At 34.8% G+C, this 13,956-nt stretch overlaps 1 protein-coding gene across 1 annotated transcript in view; it reads left to right on the top strand.

Annotated features, from left to right (window-relative positions):
- Window positions 1–10,369, top strand: part of LOC106882854 (cAMP-dependent protein kinase catalytic subunit PRKX) — a 146,814-nt gene extending 136,445 nt beyond the window's left edge. Inside the window, exons 7-8 of the mRNA XM_014933657.2 lie at window positions 2,636–2,713; window positions 3,651–10,369. Coding sequence (XP_014789143.1) covers window positions 2,636–2,713; window positions 3,651–3,776 — 204 coding nt within the window. The 3' untranslated portion in view covers window positions 3,777–10,369. The remainder of the gene's footprint in view (window positions 1–2,635; window positions 2,714–3,650) is intronic.
- Window positions 10,370–13,956: the final 3,587 nt, after the last annotated feature.

Below are 13,956 nucleotides of genomic sequence, written 5' to 3'. Positions count from 1 at the left end.
GGGGACACACTTGTACTTGCTTGCACGAGAGATTCCTTGCGCGCTCGTGTTTCAAGGGAGATAACTTTTAAGAGTTTGGAAATTTGTAAAAGCAAGTGCTTATTTATTTATTTATTTTGGTGCTGAAGAAAAAGAGGAAACCACATCTCATGAGTTACTGTTACCGATTTCTAGAAGTCAGTTGTGGTGGGTGAGTGAGATGGCTAGCAAATAGAGTCATATAGCAAGTAATCACCAAAATATATATTCTGTTTTATTAAAGGTTAATTATGAGTTAACATTTTCAGGTTATGATATGCAGCCATAAGACAGAAAATTTAAAGTACTATGTAGAAAAGCAATTCGTTGCTATTATGCAAAAGTGTCGTAAGTCCAAAACGTTGCTTTTTCAGAAAACAGAAAAATAGTTTTTTGTACTTAACTTTGACAATTTTTGACATCTTGGCATCTGAAGCAGCTGGAAATTCGACAGTTTGATCATGTTCCTCAGACTACACACTACAGTCTTAAAAAGAGGAGATGTACATTCAGAGTAAGCTTATTAGATGCAAACTTGGTAGTCATAACCTCATGTGTTCAGTCCCACAGTGAGATATCTTACCATGGTCTTTGGTTAACTTGAGAGAAATTATGTAGACAGAAACTATGTGGAAACTCAATGGGTTGATTGTACCTGTAATTCAGAGCTCCAGCCATGTCATTTATTCTCTTACTGATTTGGTGTGAAAGTTATGTTAATATCACATATGTCTGTGGAATACTCAGCTAGTTACATGTTAATTTATGATGCAGAGTAGTTCAGTTGTTCAGTTGACAAAATAGTCGAAACCCAAGACAGATCTATCATTCCTTTTTCTCAGTTCAAATTTTGCAGAGGTTAACTTTGCTTTTTATCCCTTCAGGGTCAGTAAAAGAAACTACTTGTCAAGTACTGAGATTATTGTAATTGACTTGTTTCTTCTCCTCAGTATTGCTGGCCTTGATCCTTGAAACAAGCCTGTGTTCTGATCTTGGTCACTTATATGCTATGGAAACTGGATAACTGGCCTTATGAGTCTGGAGAAAAATATAAAAAAAAAAAAAGGTACTTTCAGGTACTCGAAATTACTAAAGTTTGTAATTATGTTAGCATTCTTATTAGATAACATCTGGTCTACTACAGGGATCCATTCTTGAACCCCTGTTGTTTGTTGCATATATTAATGACATGGTGGAGGCGCAATGGCCCAGTGGTTAGGGCAGCGGACTCGCTGTCATAGGATCGCGATTTCAATTCCCAAACCGGGCGTTGTGAGTGTTTATTGAGCGAAAACACCTAAAGCTCCACGAGGCTCGGGCAGGGGATGGTGGCGAACCCTGCTGTACTCTTTCACCACAACTTTCTCTCACTCTTTCTTCCTGTTTCTGTTGTGCCTGTAATTCAAAGGGTCAGCCATGTCACACTGTGTCACGCTGAATATCCCCGAGAACTACGTTAAGGGTACACGTGTCTGTGGAGTGCTCAGCCACTTGCACGTTAATTTCACGAGCAGCCTGTTCCGTTGATCAGATCAACTGGAACCCTCGACGTCGTAAGCAACAGAGAGCCAACAACATAATGACTTGGATGCCAATTTGAAGAAATTCACAGTATTGAAATATGCAAATGATATCAAGCTGTACTTTGAGATAAAAAGAACAGTTCCTATATGCTGTAGATCTTTCTTGCAATCAGATCTGGACACAATGCAGCAATGGATTACTGATTGGCAACTCAAGCTGGCTGCGGACAAGTATACCACCATGCATTTTGGGAGGAAAACCCAGCTTTTACATGCTTCCTCTACAACACCTCCTTGAGAAGTCTGCTAGTGATGTGATCTATGTATTATTGTTAAGTAATTTGTGTTAGACAAACCACATCTCTAAAATTGTCAAGAACGTTGAGGGTGTTTTAGCATTAATCAGTAAAACCTTTGTCAGCTGCTCTCCAGCTGTCTATTTAAAGCTATATATGGCTATGGTGCATCCACACTTAGAGTTTGCATCACCAGTCTGAAACTTCTATCGTGCTCAGCGTATCAATCTTCTAGAAACTGTTCAGACCATCAGGCATCTACCATACTCTGAATGTCTTGCCTCCCTGGGCATGGACACATCTGGCAACTGACTTGGTAGACATCCACAAGATTATCTACCATCTCTCCAACTTCAACGTTGAGTACCTTTTGAATTCTACTTGTCTAATGCTTGTGGACATGCTTACAAAATCAAAAAACAACACAGCATCCATGACCTTTGGAAACATTTTTTTCATGCTTGGAATTGCTGAAGTATGGAATAAAGTACCTGCATCAGTCGTTAGCTTTTGGGTCATTACAGCCTTCAAAACTTCCATGCTTCCTTAAATTTGCCAACAGTATACCTGATGCCCCATCCACTTTTTTTTTTCTAAATAACTTGTTCACTGTTCACTTCCCATGCATATTCTGTGTTCTGTTCATGTACTTTTAGTTACATTTTTCTGATGAGTAGTAGTGCACCTGAGCATTGTAAACAATAAGTTCACTGTTATCATTCTTTTTTTATTTTGCATTTTTCATGTTTTTGTAAAAAACAAATTCCTTCTACTGATATTTCATTGCTTTCATTTCAGTCTGGTGCAGAGGATGTGAAAAACCACCGGTGGTTTAAAGGTATTAAATGGACTGATGTAAGGGAAAGAAAACTGAAGGTATAAGGATGTTTTTTTTTATTTAAATATTTTGTAATGTACATACAAACATTAGCAAATACATGCTCGTGCACACACACACACACACACACACACACACACACACACACACACACACAGACATGGACATACGCTTATTTATTTGTTATGATTTATAATTATGCACCTTGGTTCACTAAAATTTTATATCAGCTATGGGTTAAACCTCAGCTTGCAGGAAAATATAATAATGAAAAGTGAGAAATATTATATCCTAATATGTATGTATGTATGGATGTATGTATGTATGTGTATGTGTGTGTATGTATGTATGCATGCAAGAAATAGATATATCTTCACACACTTAACTTGAACGTGTAGTTTGATGTTTGCTGTTTCTGGAGGATCAAAGATAACACAAAACCCCTTCCCTAGTTGACTGGTAGTGTATGGAATTGTTAACTAAAGTACTTAATGACTGCATAAATCGCATGTGTTTGCATATATATATATATATATATAGGTAGGTATATGTGCATGTGTGAAGGGGAGGGGGTGACATGAAAGATACAGGAAGACAGGCAAACAAATGTGAGTTAATGTGAAAGAGAAAATGAAAGAGCGAAGTAATTTTTTTTTGAAGTCACATTGCACTGAATGACAACGAACTAGAATGTGTGAGAGGAAGTGACCTGTTTGAGATATATATATATATATGTGTGTGTGTGTATGTATATTATCATTATTATCATTATTATCATGACAGGGTAGTTAAATAAGTTTGGTATGATTTTGCATAGGGGGAAAAATAATAAATGTATTAGGAAAGACAAAAGTGGACATTGTCAAATTTGTAATACTCATCAGATTTTCTTTCGACAAATTTATGTTTGTGTTACTGTTGCAACACGAATATGAATTTACCTTCAATATCATGCTTTGTTTTCTTCTTTTTCAGCCTCCCATTGTCCCTAAGATTAGTCATGCCGGTGATACGAATAACTTTGAAGAATATCCAGATGAAGACACAAAATTTGTAGAGGAAGCTACACCAGAGGATGTTGCACTGTTTACAGACTTTTAAGAAATCTCTTTGTGTCATTGTTTGTTATTTTATTTATATTTAAATTATAATGGTGAAGAAATGACTTTCTTTTCCTTCTCTATTGATTCGTAGTCATTTCTCATTGAATATTATTGTACAGTCCCTATTTACACTCCATCAATCTCATGTCTACAACAGATGGAACTGCTGGTAAAAGATTTACATTAAAAGCATTTAACCCTAACTGAAGATATTTCAAATAAAGATATTTCCTCCCTTTCATGCCATTGCAGTAACATATATAAACAATTCAGTTAAATTCTTAAATATCTGCAAATACATTGTATCTTTTTTAAGATACAGTTTAAACTTTTCAGATTATTCTCATTGAAATACACTATTTTTAATGAAGTTTTGTATTTTAAATATATATTAGGTATATATATATATATATATATATATATATATATATATATATATATATATATATATATATATATATATATATATGGTGGAGATAGTTTAAAGATAATTCTTCCTGATATTTTGGGATGTTTCAGGGTATGCTATCTTCAGAGGTTGTTGATTTTACTATTTCTTACTGTCATCTTGTAGTAATAGCTTATGTTCTATCAACACAACTGTGAGGAACAAAATTCTATATAATCAAGACTGGCAGCAAATAAATTTGGAGAAGGAGAATACATTTTTGTGTGAATTTGTTGACATATTGTAACAAAACTCATCTCATTATAACAGCGGACAAAAAAAAAATCTTATAAATTATACAATCATCATGAAAAAGTAATTAATCTCAAAATCGACACCTGAAAAGGTATTTATTAACTTAATACTATTATTTATTAACTATCAATAGCATTACCCCACACCCTCTTTTTGATTCTTCCTTCAGATATTTATCTCATCTATTCAGTTTTAAGGTAATTTTACTTTTTTATCGTATTGTTATCTTATTCAGTAAGAAACAAAATATGCAGTTCTCTTATATTTTAGCTGTTTCCTTATATCAATTAATATTATTATTTTTTTTCTACTATATTCAAAAAGCAATTCACAAAGAGATAGAAACCAACCATTATGACATGTTAAAGCTAGCTGTTCTATCTGATTACCATTAGTTTACAACTTAAATCACTTTAAAACCCACTTCTGTGACACCCAATTTTTCAGTTTAAACATGGCTTATTTTTTCATAAAACGTATTTTATCTGCTAACGGTCATAATGATTTTCAGATGTTGATTATGAACTTATTTTCAGGGATTTTAGACTTTTGATTAGCCCTTTTGATATGAACATGCCTGAAACCACCTCTAGTTCTATGATACAAGCATTATATATTTCAAAGTGATTTGTATTAAAACATACCATCAATGTTTCAAGTTAATTTATTTTCCAAACACCAGCTTGATAATTATAAAATTATTTTACTAAATTCTTCATTATTTTTAAAATTAATTGAAACAAAGATAATGTATACAACACAAATATGGTAACAAAAGAGTTAAAGAAAGGTTTTAAGTTCAAAACCATGTGATGTCTATTCAGTTAAAGCAACAGTACTTCATTGAAATATGGTTACTATGTTAATACTGTCCAAATGTAAAGTGGAAACTTTTTCTTTTCTGTTTTTCACATTCCTTAAGCCTATCTGCTCATTTAAATATCTGCTAAACATTTAAATTTTCTCTCCAAAGATGAGCTTTGCTTAAAACATCAGTACTCACGTTTCATTATGGTATGAGAAATTATCCAAACTTGAGAACAGTTTTAGATGTTGGCAATAAAGTCATAAGAGGTGTCTTCAAGTCATGCTACTCCTGACCAGTAATAATATCCAGATGAACAGAGTGGCTCTAGTGATAGATCTAGGCAGTAGTAACTTCCAAATCCCCACAGTTGCAGCAATAACAAATCTAGGCAATAGTGAGGAGTACATGAGCATAATTGCAATATAGGCAAATTTTGGCACTATTAATGTACATATGAGTAAAGTTGCTGTAATGACAAACCTAAACATTAGTAATGTCCATGTGAGTAAAGTTATTGTAATGACTGATTTGGTCAGTAGATATGACCATGTCACCAGAGTTACTGTAATGACCAATCTATGCAGTTGTAATGTGCATAGAAATAAAACTCCTATTTCAAATGTTGATATAATTTTTTCCCTGATCATCTTTGATTGACAGTATATAATTTTAGAGGAATGATTTGTAAGATAAAAGGGTTCAAGGTTCTAGCTGCCTAAGAACTTCCTTATCAAGATAGCTGTAGTCATCAGGAGTCAAGCAGTTTAATGGAGATAAAAGCTTAACCTTCAGAAAAGATTAAAATGTTGCATATCAAGTAGCTTACTTAGATATTTCTGACAGATGAGAAACAAAAGCAGATGAATTTGTCATAACAAACAACCTAAAATGAGTAACAGTGTTGTATTTGTTTCAGTCATAAGGTCTTCTCTTTTCTATGTGAGAGTCACCGCTATTAAGTTGGTTGCATTGCAATTTGTAAGCTTACTAAACTAGATGTAGATCTACTCCAACGAGTTGTACTTGAAAATATGTACTCTCATTAAGTTAGATGTATATGTAGCTTGAATAGAAATAGTATTGCTAGGAAGAAAGGTAAAATCGTGGTTAGAGGTGCTATAATAAAAGTACCATGCTGGAAAAGAGATACTTTCGCTGGGTGGTAAAATGCTATCTTCTTGAGTATTATACAAAGTTGCATCAGTATTTAACCAGAATAATGAGTCAAATTAAGAATCCTCTTACCTTTCGCTACCCATCAATGACATTGTTGCAGAGAACCTCAAAATAAATGTCATCGGTGCTGTTCCTCTCCTTCCAAACTAAAATAATAAAAATATCATGTGGTAAGATAATCTACCAAATTTTGGCTCTGAATATCCTCCACTTCCTTCAGTATGGAAAAAGTAGATGCTACTCAAATACTTTCGTACTTCCCATTTGTTACTCTGGAGGCTCTTCCTCTTATATTTCTTTTATAATGGTCTTTTTTTTATTATTATAGTGTGTGTTTCATAACCTGTTACTATTTCTTCATACAAAGTAAGAAATATCAAGTTAATCATTGCTGCATTATAATATCATAAAAAATTTCACATTCAAGTTGGTTTTTCTTTATTTATTTATGTGGTTTAGTCAGGAGGTAGAGCACTATGATTATGACCTCTGTAGGTCTTCCAGGACTGGTAAAACTGATGAGGTTTATGTTTGTAGAAAAAATGAAGGCTGGAAGAGAAATCCAGAGCTTCTTGGTTAGAGACACTCTTCTTGTGAAGTAAATGGCATAGTTAGTAGAATAGGACATGACAGATGGGGGGAGACAAAGTATGAACGACAAGAGGAACAGAAAAATGGGTGAACATGGTAGGTTATGTCGTGAATATACAGTTACCTCCTTGAGATCATCAGAAGTTGTGAGGTTTACCATTAATAGAAACTTTGAAAGTTTTTATTGCATGTTGTCCAGGACTAGGGAAAATGAGGTCCATTGTTTCCTTTGGTAAGATCAATGATTCTGTCTTTCTTCTGTTGAAGAAGACAAATTGAATATGTATTCTGCTATTAGATAATATTTTCAAGGTCTCTGTTTAAGATCTGAAGTTTATAGGTTGCATTTGAATGACGTGAGTATGTGGAAAGCAAAGGCAAAGTGAAAAGTGTTGGAGGGAGCAGGATTATTTGAGGTGTTATATTGAATAGTTTGTTTATGTATAGGTGGAAAAATTTGGGTAGCATAAATGAACTGAACCAGAGTTGATAAGAGTGTGGTTCAAGGAAACTCTCACCAGCAGAAATGATCTCACAAGGAACTTCTTACTCAAAAGATAAAAGACAGACAATTTAGCCAGAGACTTTCGTGCTAGACATATTTCATAAAGTGCTGTGACATTGTTTTACTCAATTTCTCAAGAACAAAGGATAGGACCACTGGTGAGTGATTTAGGAAAGAAATTCTCCAATAGAGTTGGCTCTATGCACGCCATACCAGTTGTAATTGAAGAGAGAGAAAAATTGAAGGTGTAAAGGTGATTGTTAATGATTGTTTCCATCATTTTTGAGATGCTGCAAGTAAAAGTGATAGGTCAAGAGCCAGCACTGACTTCTGAGGATGTTACACTGAGGCATGATTCCAAAGATCAGGGCAGAATTCTTTAAGAGAGAGAGAAAGATTGAAAAATTTCATGAAAGTACAGGATAAGTGTAGGAAACACTGAGGACAATGGACAGGATTCTTGGTTTAGAGTGAATTAAGGTGTTTCCACATGGTGGAGTGAAGAAAAGTTTGGTGGAGTTTTACTTAGTGTGTACAATGTTGAACTGGATGCAGACATAGAAGCTTTCTCTTTAGGAGTATTGCTTATGGAGCCATCATGGTTAAGGAGTAGTGGGTGGAAGGATTCTGAATAGTTGGTGGAAACCTTGGAAGAGATAAAAAAAAAAAAAGGCTAGTTGCACTTTAAGAGACAGGATAGCTTACAGGGTATCAATATGTAAGGTTGTCTTTTGTTTTATGGATGGTCATCTTTCAGGAGTTCTGATGGCGGGTAAAATCCACCCAATTTGAAATGGTGAGTGGGATTTTTCTTCCTAATATTGTATACCATTTGCTACCAGGGATAGTATATAACTGGTGGAGCTTCAGTCAGTTAGTGCCATAGGGTTTTAATGGTTGAGAGCATCTCTCCAATTTGGGTGAACACACTAGTTTATTGGTTTTCTCACAGGTATACACAAACATGTATAATGGGTTTTTGCACAGTTTCCATCTGCCAAATTTAACTCAAAACTCTCAGTAGTTAATTCAAGGCAATGATGAACGAGTTGTGCAGTGGGATCAAGCTTAGAACTATTCTGTTAACTCGGTTTTGAAGCAAACTTCTGAACCACACAATTATGCCTGAATGTTTAGGGGTAGGGTTAAGGTAACTTATCAAGAACGAAGATTAATATTTACAAACTAATGAGCAGCTGAAGGTTAGCTAACAAATGGGTGGCTGGTGATGTGGAAGAACATTAAAAAGTGGTGTATGTATAACTATTGTGCCTAAGATTTAAGTTAAAGATGGTAGTAATAGAAGAATGGGGTAAATAATTTAAGTTAAAAACCAAGAAAATCAATAAGTTTGGTGTAAGATAATTAGAATTAAATGGAAAAGAAAAACATGATAGATTCAAAATGTAATTTGTCAACTGTAGCCATATGAAGAGAACTTAGACTCACCATTGGACTGTTCAGTAATTTCATGCTAGTGAGTTGATTGAATGTGGCTCATTGGGGACATGATTCAAGAGAAGAAACACTGGAGTAGAATCATGTTGTAATGTTCCAGTTTTAGCTTTCTGCAGACTAATGAACTGTTTCTCTTTTGCAGGATATCTATTTACATCTAATTAAACTAGATCAGTTGGGTGTTGGGGTATCTTTGCTGGTGATTAAATACTACATCAATGACAGGAAATGTCCCCTCAACTTTCAGTCTAATAGCTTATATTTTCATTTGATTTGTGTTCCTCACTCTGCCCGATTTTAGCCAAATACTAAACTCTCAACAGCTGGGTCCTTGTAGCTTCAGCACTGTGTATATTGTGGAATTGAAAATATATATTTTGTTGATTTGCTATGCTGATATATAACTCAGGTATAAAAGGCTATCTTGTTCTATGCCAGTATCGAATCTCATCTGAAACTGGACCAAAGCATGTGCTCCTATGGTTTGTAATAATTCTGGGAAATACTTTACTTATAACAATTTGGAAATGATGCTAAAATTCAGTGGACAGGGGTTAACTTTGTCTTTTGTTTGGGGTTGATAAAAGGAAAACCAGCCACCAACTAGGGTCAAATCATTCGACTATCCCCTTCCTTAAAGCTAATGACCTTGTGGTATCCCGATAAAGTTACCTTTCCTTCTTTCTTAGGTGATTGGTAAAATAAGTACCAGTCAAGGTTTAAGTGCCTTCACCTTTACTCCAAATGTGTGGCCTTCTGCCTATGTTAGAAACCATTATTATTTGTTACTTATCAAGATGGTGAGCTGGCAGAATCATTGGTATGTCAAACAAAATGTTTCACGGCATTTCGTCCATTCTTACATTCTGAGCTCAAATTCTGCCAAGGTGAACTTTGCCTTTCATCCTTTTGTGGTTGATAAAATAAGAACCAATTAAGCATGAGGGGTGGGGGCGTTGATGTAATTGGCTAGCCCCCTCTTCCCAAATTTCAGGCCTTGTGTCTAAATTAAAAAAGATTATTTTTTCTTATCACTTGCAGTATATGGAAAAAAAAAAAAAATGTTTTTTTTCATTTTGCACAATCTTTGTATATTGAATTCATCTGTTTACTACACTGGCAGTTAAATGGTCAAATTGATTTTCAGGAACAAAAGGTTTTCCACAACTGAGATTATAATAAAAGCCTATCCTGCTCATTCCTTAAAAACTTGTAAAACATGGATCACTGAAATTTTATTTTTTGTTGGTACATGTAAATGTATCAAAATATGCAGCCAAAGTAAACATATTTTCTAAAGTGTATTAAAAGTTATACAATATTTATTGATAATAAAAATGTTTAAAATCATTTCTTTTTATAATATGTATATTTTAATTAAATTTGTCCCATGTTTCAATTAAGGAAGTACTTTTAAATATATCAACCTTTTAGCATTTAAATTAGCCATATCTGGCCCAAATATTCTCTGTTTTATGTTCAAACCAGCCAGATCTGGCCTCTTACATCTACCCTACAATGTCATTCTAAAAATAAAGTAATCACATTACTGAAATATTGAAACTATGAGATAATGCATAAGGACTTTTGAGCAAGACCGTTGCCAGTGCCCCTGGACTGGCTCTTGTGCGGGTGGCACATAAAATACTCCATTTTGAGCATGGCCATTGCCAGTACCACCCGACTGGCCTTCGTGCCAGTGACACGTAAAAGCACCCACTACACTCTCGGAGTGGTTGGCGTTTGGAAGGGCATCCAGCTGTAGAAACTCTGCCAAATCAGATTGGAGCCTGGTGTTGCCATCCGGTTTCACCAGTCCTCAGTCAAATCGTCCAACCCATGCTAGCATGGAAAGCAGACGTTAAACGATGATGATGATGATGATGATGATTGTTAATGAAAAAGCATTACATTTGACATAGTAATCTGAATTCTAAAGGGTTAAGTCAGCATACATTTTTAGTGTGTGTGTATATATTTATGTATGTGTGCTCATTCTCTGTACTTTGTGTATAACCTCAGATTCATATGTACGTACACCCACATCTTTTTTTTATAGATTTAATTAATCATATATTAGCGAAGGTTTGTGGCTCAGTGGTTCGAGGATCGGGCTTACAGTTGTGAGATTGTGATTTTGATGTCCTGGACTGGGCTGTGTGCTCTGTTCTTGAGCAAGACACTTTATTTCACATTGCTTCAGTTCACTCAGCTGTAGAAATGAGTTGCGACATCACTCGTGCCAAGCTGTATCGGCTCCTTTGCCTTTCCCTTGGATAACATCAGTGGCATGGAGAGGGGAGGCAGGTATGCATGGGTACAGCTGGTCTTCCATAAACAACCTTGCCTGAACTTGTACCTAGGAGGGTAACTTTCTAGGTGCAATCCCATGGCCATTCATGACCAAAGGGGGTCTTTACTTTTTATATTGCTTTTTTTTCTTAAAAAGTCCTGCAACATTAAACTTTCTCAATGTATTTGTTTATGCTGGAGCAATTATTAATGAGTGACCAGTTATGTCTTCTAAGAGAAAATATGTCAACATTATTTAAAGCCTGTTTTTTCATATCTTCACATCTGATATGTAGCCATCACCTGGAATTTGGCTATTATTAAGGATTTCACTGAATTTGGTTGACATATTTTTACAACATTCATGTTTAGATTATTTTATTTTAATCTTTTTCTCTCTCTTTTTTGTTTTGCCAAGTACCTGAAATTTTCAAACAGTGTATGAGATTTTTTGAACTAATATTTTTTCAAACTAAGGCAAGAAGCTTGCAGAATTGTTAGCATGCCAGGCAAAAATGCTTAGTGGTATTTCATCCATCTTTACATTCTGAATCCAAATTTCACTGACATTGACTTTGCCTTTCATCATTTCAGGGTTGATAAAAGAAGTACCAGTTGAACACTGGGGTCAATGTAATTGACTAACCCCCTCCCTTCAAATTGCTATCCTTGTGCCAAAATTTGAAATCAATGTTTTTCCGGACTTTTCTGTATAATAGACCCTTGTTATCTTTCTACTACTTTATGAGGTTTTAATTATTGAGAGTATCTCATTGTTCTTTATATGTAGATTTTCCATGCTGGCATGAGTTGAACAGGTCTATTGTACAGCATTCCGCACTGGTATTGATCTGGACACTTAATTTCCTATGATTTAACCTCATCATTTTCTGCCATGATTTCTTTGATATTTCTATGTCAAAGAAACTTCTATTTTCAGAACACAGAACTTTTACATCCAACACTCATTATACTTTCTCATCAGATGTCCTTGCCAGCAAAGTCAACTCTTCTATACATATTAACTGGTACCATTGGTATCCAGCTAGTTTCTCAACACCTTTATGCTCTAAATCAAGTGGTTCTCAACCGGGGTCTGTATAAAAGTTTTGTGGATACACACAAGGAAAATAGTAAACTGGGAACCCACAATAGTATATTAAGGGTCCATGAAAAAATTTCTCCTTTAGATCAACGGTTCTCAACAGGGGTTTATATAAGATTTCTTGTTAAAATTTATGTGCAATAAATTAGTTATACTTCTGCAGTACAAAAGATATTTTAATATTCTTTAATACAATTTCTAATAATATCTAATTGTAAAAATATATTAGGACTTTTTAAAATACCAAATGACTATGGAGGCCTGGTAGAGTTAAATAGAAATCAAATTGGCAAAAATGATTGAGAAACACTGCTTTAAGAGTGTTTAATGCAAGAAACAGCTAGATTTCTTTCTCAAATGTTTTATATAATTCAACCTATACAAGTTAATGTGTGGAAAGTAAAATAGAAATGTTGATAGAAGTGTCTTTAAAACTAGTTTTTAAACATCAAATGGCAAGGGGTGGGGGGTTCATTAGCGTAAAATAGTAATGAACAGGTCCATAGGTTAAAAACGGTTGAGAACCACAGTTCTAGATTCTAAAGAAGTTAACAGGTCACATTCATACCTGACTCATTTTTCTCCACAGTCCTCACAGATCTGTCCATATTTCACTACCATGCCGAATCACACTTCTTAAACATGTTCCTTGCAATCTACTTTTTGCATGTTGGGAGAAACCATTTACTTTCAACAGAGATAATGACTTTCTGAATTACTTTTACTTCTAATAACTATATTTTCATTACAATGTCCTCCAGTACTATTCAGATAATAGTAGTTATTGATTACATTTAGTGAGTCAGCTGAATGGTTCATGGACTTCATTTCATAGGTACTTCTACTGCAAACTGCTCTTTGATATTTATCTTATCTGAAGTCCTAATTCTCTGTCAGATTTGTGCCAAGTGGGGTGGGAGAGAAAGAAACTATATACAGTTAAATTGTTTTGTTAGCATCTGGTAAATAAGGAAGTTTACTTGAATGATACATCTAAAAACTTCTGAGTTTCCATTTAACTAACATCAGTCTTCTGTGAATCAGTCATTCCAATCTCCAATGTGGTTGTTTCAAATTACAGTCAATAATCCTTGGAAGTGGAAGTGTTTGGGATTTTGAATTTTTCATATTTCAGAAGACTGTATAATTACATCTTTAAAAGTGGAGAGCCTGGTGACAAAACCCTAGTCCAAGCGCTTTGTTCATTTACATTTCATAATATATCTCATATATGCGCAGGAGTGGCTGTGTGGTAAGTAGCTTGCTTACCAACCACATGGTTCCGGGTTCAGTCCCACTGCATAGCACCTTGGGCAAGTGTCTCCTACTATAGCCTCGGGCCGACCAATGCCTTGTGAGTGGATTTGGTAGGCGGAAACTGAAAGAAGCCCGTCGTATATATGTGTATATATATATATATATATATATATATATATATGTATGTGGGTTTGTATGTCTGTGTTTGTCCCCCCTCCATCGCTTGACAACCGATGCTGGTGTGTTTACGTCCCCGAAACTTAGCGGTTCAGCAAAAGAAACC

The sequence above is a fragment of the Octopus bimaculoides genome, chromosome 3, assembly GCF_001194135.2.
Source record: "Octopus bimaculoides isolate UCB-OBI-ISO-001 chromosome 3, ASM119413v2, whole genome shotgun sequence".
NCBI lineage: Eukaryota > Metazoa > Mollusca > Cephalopoda > Octopoda > Octopodidae > Octopus > Octopus bimaculoides.
This window is presented reverse-complemented; position numbering and strand designations above follow the sequence as displayed.